Source organism: Physcomitrium patens, chromosome 17 (assembly GCF_059467195.1).
Source record: "Physcomitrium patens ecotype Gransden chromosome 17, ASM5946719v1, whole genome shotgun sequence".
Lineage (NCBI taxonomy): Eukaryota > Viridiplantae > Streptophyta > Bryopsida > Funariales > Funariaceae > Physcomitrium > Physcomitrium patens.
In genome coordinates, this window is record NC_143426.1 from 10,169,988 (window position 1) to 10,180,477 (window position 10,490).

At 35.3% G+C, this 10,490-nt stretch overlaps 2 protein-coding genes across 3 annotated transcripts; one reads left to right on the forward strand and one right to left on the reverse strand.

Moving 5' to 3' along the window:
• Positions 1–3,229: 3,229 nt before the first annotated feature.
• On the reverse strand, positions 3,230–4,542 carry LOC112294077 (uncharacterized). Its single transcript, XM_024544213.3, has 3 exons — positions 4,405–4,542; positions 4,018–4,139; positions 3,230–3,867 (listed from the first exon to the last, which is right to left on the reverse strand). The coding sequence occupies exons 1-3, from the start codon at positions 4,487–4,489 to the stop codon at positions 3,694–3,696; spliced, it is 381 nt and encodes a 126-aa protein (XP_024399981.1). The 5' UTR covers positions 4,490–4,542; the 3' UTR covers positions 3,230–3,693.
• A 459-nt stretch (positions 4,543–5,001) lies between these two features.
• Positions 5,002–8,410, forward strand: LOC112294076 (uncharacterized). Of its 2 annotated transcripts, none has more exons than XM_024544212.3 (5): positions 5,002–5,709; positions 6,570–7,106; positions 7,283–7,664; positions 7,808–7,885; positions 8,008–8,410. In XM_024544212.3, the coding sequence occupies exons 1-5, from the start codon at positions 5,705–5,707 to the stop codon at positions 8,056–8,058; spliced, it is 1,053 nt and encodes a 350-aa protein (XP_024399980.1). In that variant the 5' UTR covers positions 5,002–5,704; the 3' UTR covers positions 8,059–8,410. The 2 variants fall into 2 exon arrangements, with proteins under 2 accessions (XP_024399980.1, XP_090099855.1); XM_090243729.1 differs by lacking the exon at positions 5,002–5,709 and adding an exon at positions 5,814–6,019.
• The last annotated feature ends 2,080 nt before the right edge of the window (positions 8,411–10,490 follow it).

Genomic DNA, 10,490 nt, shown 5'->3' on the forward strand with positions numbered 1-10,490 from the left:
TATTATGTTCTAACATAACTATATGGTAAAAGATAATAATATAGATTTTATTATAGAAGAGCCAAGTTAAAAGATAAAGTAAAAAAATATGGATAAAAGATAAAAAGATAATAAAACTTTTAATAGTAATGCTATCTTTTTTAAAAAGTGACTTCTACTTACTTTGTAGGGCCATAACTAAGGCAAAATAAGGTAGATTAGAAAAATTAAAGATATAGGCATATGTAAGAAGAAGTAAAGAGTTGGTTTTAGCAAAAAATACCTAGAAAAACTAACTAGTTATTGATATCCAAAGAGGGCTGGTTATGAAGCTGGATTGAAAACAGATCCAAAGACACAAAATCAAGTCCCAACAACAATTTACGGGTTCTTTTGTTGATTAGAAAGTGAAGTTGGAGGAAAGACTAGCTAAGATTTCTATAGACACTAATTTTGGGGGATTTGAGTGGATAATGACTTTATAAGAGCTTTACAAAGTTGATGTTATTTTTGGTGACTTTGATTTTTGGAAAATAAAATAGGGTTCACTTTTTGAGCAATTTCAGGAGTTTGATAATAGATCTACGAGTGAAATTTTTTGAGTTTGTGGATGTAGTTGTGCAAGATGTGTGCTGTGAATTTGGATTCAATTGAATGGCTAGATTGAAAAGCATAAAGGTTTTTGTGGGTTATGGTTTCGGAATTCAAGATTTTGAGGATTAGTGAGGTTTTCTTAGATATTTGTCAATCCGCTAGTTAGATTGAAGCAATTTTTTTTGTAGAGGTGGTCAACTTGATTTCTACCAAGTATCTAAAATTTGGAAGCAAAGTAATTAATTATGTGTGTACTTTGTTAAAATATAATTCAAAATACATACAAAGTAGAAAAATGTTGATAATTATTATATACATAATTATTTATGTTCATCATCTTTTTAAATAATTTAGATTTAAAGAGTGCTAAATAATTTTTTGTACACCATATTATCATATGCATGTTATTTTGTATAATTAGTATTAATTATTGTAATTCTATATGATGTTTGTCTTATCAAGCAACTTATATTAAACTACATGAGCAATATAGTGAGATGGCATCAAATCATCTAAGAAAATTATATACATTTTAACATTTATAAATATTTGATTGTGTCATTGGTGTAAATTTAGAGCATGTACATGTATCACATATTTATTATATATAGATAGTAATTTGTTGCCATGATTTCTATAGTAATATTTTAATGATGACTTTTTGAAAAGAATAACAATGAAAAATAGTGAATATCGTAGTAATTATGATATTTTATACAATGATCAAAATGAATTCATATTTGAACTATTTATTTTCATGTTTATAGAGATATATATATATATATATATATATATATATAATCTTTGTTAATTAATATCAATTGTTTTCATATTTTTAAAGAATATATACAATTTTTGTTAATTAATATCATTTATTGCTAGAAAGGGTAATAATTATCAAAGATTATTAATCCTTGGAATTAGCACATTGAAGGCAAGATAGAAATCATCTCTACTAAAGCCCTACAATTTAAGTTAGCCACTTCCACTGTTGTAGCCACTTATCCTTACCTTACCTAATTACAAATAATCATATAGTCCTACTAGTAAAAGACATTTGGTAGTTATTTTTTTTAATTAATAAAATTCAATAAAAATCAATTAATTACTAAAAGTCAATTCTTTTTATAATTACATACCAAAGAATGGATCCGAATTTCAAAATTTTGATTAATTATTGGTAGTTATTAATTATGTAGGGATTAATTGATAGAAAAAATGTATATTTGAATTTTTATTCTTTAACAATGTACCGCTAAAATTTTGCAAAATCAGATATTAACTCAAACATTTTTGAATAATAATATGTTGCACCAAGGTTGAAAGTTAAAGTAACTTAAATAATTTTTCAGGAGGTATACATGTAATAATTCATAAAAATAACTATTTGGTTTTTGGTCTTCTATTTTTTAATAAATAATTAAAAATTATTTATATTCTAGGTTCAATTCTAAAATGTACAATATATAAGGGTTTTTGGAATTCGCAATAATATAATTAAAAGAGAGTTTTTATTATTTACTATTTGGCTTGCTTTTATGCCAACTTTTTTATTTTTTAATTTTTTATTAGATATAAATTGTATAAATGTATCAAATAATTTATTTTAAGTAATAGTACTGATTGTAAGTAATGAAATAAATTATTCTTATTATTATCATCATTTTTGTTTTTTTATAGTCATAAAGTCAATATTATTTTATTAAACGAAATTAACTATATTCTTATTCATGTTGTAAAATTAAAATGATAATCATATATATTATACTTATTTTATATAAAGGTTTTTATAATATATTTAAGATTTAAGTAATCAAATAATGACTTTTATAAACTTAAAGTAATATAAATTTAACTGATAAAATCCATTATTGAATTAGTAGTGGTGTTAAATATATATTCTTCAGCTTGATAAATTCTTATAATGATAGAAACAAATAAAATTTCAAAAAAATAGTATAAATATTTTGCAATATAAAGTTTTAAAAGAAAAATATAATCATTCTTTATTATAAATTTCTATACAAAGACATGGTTACAAATGCAAATAGTGTCCTCAAAACTAAGAAAATGACATACTCTAAACACTAACCCACACAAAAATTTACTGTAATTTCTATGTGAGTTTACTGTAATTTACTATAACAAAGATAGAGTTACTTTACCCAATTTTAAAAATGCCTTTTAAAAATAAAATTTACTTAGAATGATTCAAATATAATATTAAATATAAAAAAACACAACAGACAAAGCAAAAATTAAGTAAATTATGAAAGCATTTGATTTTATACTATGAATAGCAAAAAGCCTGGTTTTATCCAACAATAACAATGTTGCAATTGTTTTAGTGCAATCATATATAATAATAAAACCTGTAAGGCATAATTTGAGGCTAAATATTCTTATTAACATTACCAAATTAAGAATCATAGTAGTTTACAAATTACTTCCATCAAAATTTCACAAAGTTTTGATATTTATTCTAATTTGCTGATTATTACCTTTTATTTTTTTACCATTAATAATTATTTTATATAGGTAATTAAAAACTTAAGTGTGCTTTGGTGAAATATACATACATACATACATATATTTATAAAGAAAATTGTTAAATTGACCCAAACATGTTCTAAATTGACCCACTCATCATCATTAGTTGCAAATCCAACCATTTTTTCCATGGTTTTCATAAAAAAAAGGAGAATTTTTTTGATGATGGTTATGATGGGTGGGTTGATTTAGTAAATGCTTGGGTCAATTCAACAATTCCCTATATACATACTAGTTGCAAAGATTTCTGTAAATCTTCAAGCCTCTGGAAAGGAAACTAAATAAAAAGAAAGAGAAAGAAAGGGGAGAGGATGAAACCCTAATTGGATTCTGTCAAGGAGAATCTAGTAGAATGAACCACCGCAAGCTTCGCTTGTGCTGGAGGAACTATCAATTTATTACTAACGACGGCTGAAGCATCATGGTTACTCGCAATTCCATGTTTGCAGCAGCATTGAGCGAGAGAGAAAGGGGAAAAAAAAGGGGTGTGTTTGTTATCCATTCTCATGACTGAATGTCGCACGGAACAGTGTCGTAGCGGAATTTTATAGCTCATGTGTTTGTGAGGTTTCACCATCGCTGCGGCATATTCTGCTTCGGCTGCACAGATTCGTGGCTTCTTTGATCAAGGTAGCAGCGCAGCGCATTGATGTGGCAAACCCACCTTGTATAATCACGTTTTCGGGAGTTACAGAACTTTGCTACCATACATTCTGTTCGAAGCTTTCGCAACCCTACATCTTCCTGTCAACGGTTGCGTTTAGTTTGAAGCTGGTTAGATTTGCGATATGCCCTACGATTCAATTGATGCCGCGCAAAGGATTACGTTAATTCATACTTCCTAGCACTCAAAGAGCCTTACAAATCCTTGTAAATCACTGGCAAACCACTCACCACATCCCCACGCAACCGAAAGTTAGGAAGCGAAAGATGGGAAGCTACCCATCTTCCAGAGCAGAACTTCCGTTGCAAGTGGCAGCAAATCCATAGCTCTGTACACCTGGCGAACTTCTCACCTGAACTTAAAAATACGCGCATATTCCACAAGTAAATAGCTCATTATGAAAACTTGTCTGGAGAGTTTTTCGCCAGCTTTCGAATCATAAACGGCGACGAGCAAATCAACATTCACGATGAGTTTACACCTTACCTCATGGAGTAGCAAAATTTAGGCTCAGGATGCCAGAATTTCTTAATTAAATGAGAGGTAGTGAACAAGATAGAATTTTATCAGAATTAAGTAAGGTAATATGTTGATCAAAGGCAGATTGTCCTCCCTACATGCTGACGCATTGCCGCACCGAGAGAGTTCCTCGAACATCGAACGGGAGAAAAGCAGTTTGCTAAAAAAACTTTCGATCACCATGTCACCTCATTATTCAATTTCAGTTTTACAGTTCCATTGGATCCCTGCACATTCTGATATTACAAATTGCAAACCTCCCATCAATCATTTCATCGTTCTGAAAACAAAATCATACACATAATTTCTGGATTTGTCTTGCGTAAAGCGAGACGAGGTAGAAACTCCTTCGAAACAAAGACGAAGCTGACGACAAGTTGCTCCGGTTAGGGTGAACCGCCGCAGCGACAAACACACCTCAAACATGCGATCGTTTCGTCAGCACGGTGAAACGCATCAGGGCCTGGAAACGGTGCAGCCCTAAAGATTCGAATCCGGAAACCCTGAATACCAACTTACTCATTAGGACCAGCACAACCTAAAGCTGCGAAAGTAGATATCATGTCGACGAAGACCAGGTCCTGGCACTAGAACCCTAACAAAACTCGAATACGTTGTTGGACATAGCCGCGACGGGTGCAGCAGCAGGGTCACATCTAGTTAAGGACGGGTCTCCACGTGAAGGGCCGTCGTTCGGGACATCGGCAGAGAACGTGAGCGCGACATGAGGCTTGTAGCTGCCGCGGCTTACGGACTAAAAAGGAAAGGCCGAAGATGTTGACGCGATTCGTCAACTGGGCGAACGACACTTCATCCCGTGGGCGAACTCGTCGGTCTCTTGCTTGGATTCCCACTGCTGTGCAGCGCTAACAGCGTTTCCCACAGCAGCGAGAGCTTCCCCATTGATGAAACCCGAAGCTGTGCATTGGTTTGGCTGCTGAATTTCAGCAACGGAGGACGACAACCGGAGGATTCGAGGGAAAGTGCCAGCGGTTGCGCGCTTGAGAGTTGATTTCGGAGCGTCTTTTAGGGGCGAGATGGGTTGTTGACGAGGTTTATGGAGGGCGTTCTTTGAGAATGAGCTTGGTAGTGATATTGTAGTGGTGAAGACGACGGAAGGGCTTGGTTAGAATTGATGGAGTGGCTCTGCTTCTGAGGATGTTTTGAAGAGTAGGAAGGTCCCGTTGATGGGTGGGGCAAGAGGAGGTGGCGTGGTTAGTAGTTTCCGTAAGGCGGGGAGGGAGAGAGGGAGGGTGAAGTAGGTGGAATTGAAAGTGTGGAATTTGTGCGTATGCAGCAGAAGATGGAATTTCGTTTGTGACTTATCTCACCCAAGCTTCTTTCCCCTGGCGCGATCGGGGTAGAGAGTTGCGGGAGCCGTCACTACTGCCAGTTACAATGAGGTTGGCTCCTCGCGCACCGGTCGTGCGATTCTATTGATGTTTCTGTGAATTCGGGAGGTACTGAGGAGGTGTAGTACATCTGGAAGTTTGCAGTGGATGACCTAGTGACGCTCTTGTGACGTTGTGTCCTTTCTTGAGCGTTTTGTAATGACATTTGAGTGCTACGTAGCAATCTTGGTTGGAAATAGGTGTTGGGAATCTTGTTTACAATGGAAACCTGTACACGTCTTCAGTGCGAAAAGATCCTTGTATACGAATCTAGTGCGCCTGTGTTACGAAGTGGTGGTCTCCGAACGCATTTCTTGCACATGTGAGAGATTTCGCTCGGGACTCTTATTTTAGTGTTCGTTTCGAAATCCTTTGTCGAAACTCTTCTTCGTAAGGAAGGCCGCTATAAAACGTGAAGACTCCAAATTGGCAGACATTGAAATGCCCCAAGGAATCTGCGACTTAGATCTATCTCAAGTTGTGTCTTGATTAAGGGTGTTGAGGGTGCCGCATTTGAATACAAACTATGAATTTCCGTAGATGTTTTCGCATAGCTAGCTGGAATTCGAATCTTTTTGGAGATGTTTGTGCACAAAAGTCGCTCTTGCTGCCGCCTGACCCGAGCTTTTCTGTCAGCAGTGTGAAGTGCTTTGAGCTCTTCCTTGAGCGCACGCGTAGTTCCGCGTTGTTTAGGGTGCTCGTACCAATTTTCGGTAAATGCGAGGAATCGCTTCTGTGTCGTCTTGCAGCACTCAGCTTAGTTTGTAGTCGGCGAACAGTTGGAACCTTTCTTCTAATGAATTTTTGAAAATACCAGTTTTCAATCTTGACTTCTATTCTATCGCACTGAAGGTGCTTTTGTTAACGTGCAGACAGCATCAGGTTGCTAGCCCTGAGGGAGCGCCTGTCATTGTTTCAAGAAGAGGCGCGGTTAAAAGTAATCGAAAAGAGGAACCTACAGGTGATGAGAAACTTGCAGATTGCTTGAAGCTAGTGAATAGACGAGTGTTAGTCAAGATACAAGGGAACAGGTTGAAGGTGACAACTTCTTCTCAACAAGGCAAGTCTAGTAATGATCTTGCTCACAAAGTTCCTGAAGGCAGTCAAATTCGTGTTGAAGAACAGACTCAGAAAAGTGTGGTAACAGTACAAGTTCCAAAACGGCCGAGTTCTGATGGAGTTGGCTTACCACAATGGGGTCAAAGGAAACGATTGCGATTTAATAATAGAGTTGATGTCAAAGCTGCCGCAGAGGACATCGCGACGGATTTGAAGGCCTCTCCCAGAACAGGTAGGGGAGCCGTGAAGGTAGAAAAGAGTCCAGGGGTACCTACTGTGAAGATTAAAAGGCCAGCCGGTGTCTTTAAACCCTCTCCATCAGTTGAACTAGCTACCGGAGATAGCAAGAGGTATGCATTACATAGTAATGTTCGCGCAAATTTAGTGTTCTTATACATTCCTTTATATCATCGACCGGCTAAAGTAAGCTCGACTTGAAGCTTTTTAGAGAGTGTGCACTGGCTTTCTTTCTTCATGACTGAGTCCTCTTTTTATTTTTTTTTATTTATTTTTTTTTTCTGGACAGGGATGCTGAGGGTACTGGAACTACATGTACAGCACTGAGCATTAACAATAATATTAATAACATCATTGAGAGCGGAGCTTATACTGCTCGAACGGCGAAGGTGCAATTAGAGCAACCACAAGTGAGTCCCGAAAATGTCACCATAACCCCTGCCAGTTCACCGGCTGGTACGCTTCCAGTAGTTACTGCAAAGACGGAAGACAATGTGCACCAAGACAAGACGGATGAAGTTGAAAAAGTAGATATGGACTTTTTCCAGTGGCCTAAGTTTCTGGTATCTTTATCACGAAAGGAAAAAGAGGACGATTTCCTTGCAATTAAGGGTACCAAGCTCCCAGTTCGACCTAAAAAAAGGTCGAAGCTTATGGATAAGGCCATAAGTGTAAGTGTCTTCTGTCTCTGTATTTAGTCAAGGACGAACTGTGAAGTCTTCCTATACAGTTTCAATATTTGTTTGTTCTTTTCTTAGGTCAACTTTGGGTTCCATTTGGAACTGTCCTCTAACTTGCTCCCTGCATGTTACAGTTCATCAGCCCTGGAGGTTGGCTTTGTGATATAACAAGGGAACGCTATGAAGTAAAAGAGAAAAAGACCATCAAGAAGGTGAGTCATGATTTTATGTTATGCTTTGTTTAACTTTGAGAACGATAGGCGGCATTGAGTAAGTTCAGCTCTGATCATATTCAGAGTAGTGATTGATGCTGACAATTCCTCTGACGATGCAGAGACCAAGAGGCCTTAAGGCTATGGGTGGTGCAGACAGCGATATAGATTAATCGCGAGAACTAGTAGTTTAGCTTACTTTTTCAGCAGATCTGGGATCCGAAAGTGCAGGTGTTGACTGCTCATTGATTCTTCCGAGCTTGTAATTGTGGGCCAAAATCTGGGAAGCCAGTGGCGGTATGCTATGCTATGGAACCCGCTTAATGTCTGTTAACATTAAGCAGTTTTCATCTTTCAATATGCCATTGATACCATCACGTGTTGCCGGCACGGATTTGTGCTCTTGATGGAGGCCTAGTTTGATGGTAATGTAGATGTAGTCTTCATTTTCATGATTGTATACTCAACTCTCATGTTGGGAAATATCAAGATTGAAAGTCGATGTTTACTGCATATTTCAATTTAGTCTAGTTTTTCGTCAGAAGTTTCTGTGTACATGTTGATTGTTTAACGAACTTCATACGACCAGGATCCGGAGCGACTTCTTTCACTTTCAGAAACCTCCTTATGGTGATCGTTATGTTTTGGCAAATAATTTTTGTCTCACAAGTTAATCATTTAACTAGACTTTCCTGGTTACTAGTGTACCTTTTTTGTTTTACAATGAAGCCATGAGTATTGGTAATGAACTGGCAGCAAGGAGATCCTCAAACTGCTTCGGCATGCATCCTTGAGGTGAATTTCGATATTGCAAAACGTCCATTTGTACTGTTTCCTCTGCAGGAAGAGCTAGTATTTCCTGAGGAAGAGCGTACGAGTGTACATTTGTACTATTTTTGTCTGCAAATACTTGCTCTTCTTGATGTTAACAGACATGTAATTTGCTGGTAATTTTAGTCTGAGCACATTGTATTCCTTTATACTTACCTGGATCGAATTGTTACGAACTATTTTGTGATCGGTGCGGGCTCAAGTAAATCCCACACGATTTTCATGAAACAGACTTCCTGTTTGTTTTTAGACCAGGTTCACAGATTTCTTCAGTATGCACCTTGTTGCTCAAGTACACCTCTGAGATAATCAAGCTTTCCAAAGTCTGGATATGAATTACACTTGTAAATAGTTTAGGATCCTGTTAGCTTTGTCACATTAGTTTCCATCTTGCTGTAAATGTAGGCTAACTTGTTATGGTCAAGACCAACTTGCCATTGGTCAGTTACATGAAACATACTTAATTTGTAATGTTGAAATCATATTATAAAAACATTTTTATTTATTTATTTTTTATTTTGTACAAGCACAGATCATAAAGTCATATTATATGTATTTACATAAAGAAATAAATGAATAAACAAATGATTCAATAATAAAAAAAAATAATGAACCTAAGCCGATTTAGTTCAAATAGATTTTTTTAAAAAAATTCTGAATCCTTAAATTGAATTAATTAATCACCATTATTTTTTGAAAAAATGTAATAAAAATCTGACTCATCATAGTGCATAAGAAAAAATCGGTCTTAGTTTAGTATGCAATGACTCATAGAAAATTTACAATTGTAAAACAACACAAAATCAATTTATCATAGTTTCCAAGAAAAAAATATGATTATTTAAAAGCAATCATAAAAAAGAAAAGAAAATGTTTATACAGTATTACAAGTTGGTAAAAACCAAATGCTTTGTTTCATAATTGGTATGTGATAAATCATTTAGCAAATGACGACCCTTAATTTTTAGTGTATTGATTTTGAATTTTCTATTATTTAAATAAAGTAACAACATAATAGTTTATTTTGGGAATAAAGAAATAAATTGACAAAAAAATAATTAAAATGATGAAGTCACCAGGCGGAGTGTATTGAGCTAGGATTACAATGCTGAACAAGAGGGTCATAGGAGAGGCATAAGGATTGCAAAGACTAGTTGCAAAGAATAATGTGACGCAATACCAGAGTTGCAAGGTGGTGATACTGTGAGGTGGCGAGGCGGAGCTACAAGGGCCATACTATTGATTTTTTTTCTTTTCATGGAGATCGTTCCAGAACAAGAAGATACAATTTTTAATTTTTAATTTTGTAGAAATTATTACAAGACTTATTTCGATTGCAACAAGGCAGTTGCATTGGTGGTTTTTGGCATTAGGAGCAAACTTAAGGTTGTTTAGTGAGGTGCTTTGTGTAAGACAGTGCAGTACAAAGATTTGATACAAGTTGCAAGAAAAATAATAAGTATTGCAATGGCAATGAATGGCTTTTGATATTCTCTTCTGGTTTAAGGAATCAAGCCACAACCTTAGGCAAGCATGATATCGCGCTATGGTTCAGCTACCATGTGAAAATATTGTGTTTATATGTTTGATATACAATTTATTAAGTAACATGGTAAGAGCCATATTAGTAGATTTAAATTGGTTGTAGAATGTAGTTAGATTACTATTTTGAAAGGAAGTTTAAAAGAACAACTATTAGAATTTTATATATATATATATATATATATATATATAGTGGCTTTTAAGATTGATTTTGGTTGATAGTGACTTTTAT

What these genes read in the sequence shown, in the direction of transcription:
- LOC112294077 (XM_024544213.3), bottom strand. Translation starts at nt 4,489, where the DNA reads ATGGTGATCGAAAGTTTTTTTAGCAAACTGCTTTTCTCCCGTTCGATG. An exon ending in GTGCGGCAATGCGTCAGCAT is followed by an intron (nt 4,140 to 4,404) that starts GTAGGGAGGACA and finishes TTTTAAGTTCAG; the next exon opens with GTGAGAAGTTCGCCAGGTGT. An exon ending in TTCGGTTGCGTGGGGATGTG is followed by an intron (nt 3,868 to 4,017) that starts GTGAGTGGTTTG and finishes AACCGTTGACAG; the next exon opens with GAAGATGTAGGGTTGCGAAA.
- LOC112294076 (XM_090243729.1), top strand. Translation starts at nt 5,919, where the DNA reads ATGGAAACCTGTACACGTCTTCAGTGCGAAAAGATCCTTGTATACGAA. An exon ending in CGAACGCATTTCTTGCACAT is followed by an intron (nt 6,020 to 6,569) that starts GTGAGAGATTTC and finishes GTTAACGTGCAG; the next exon opens with ACAGCATCAGGTTGCTAGCC. An exon ending in AGAAAAAGACCATCAAGAAG is followed by an intron (nt 7,886 to 8,007) that starts GTGAGTCATGAT and finishes CTGACGATGCAG; the next exon opens with AGACCAAGAGGCCTTAAGGC.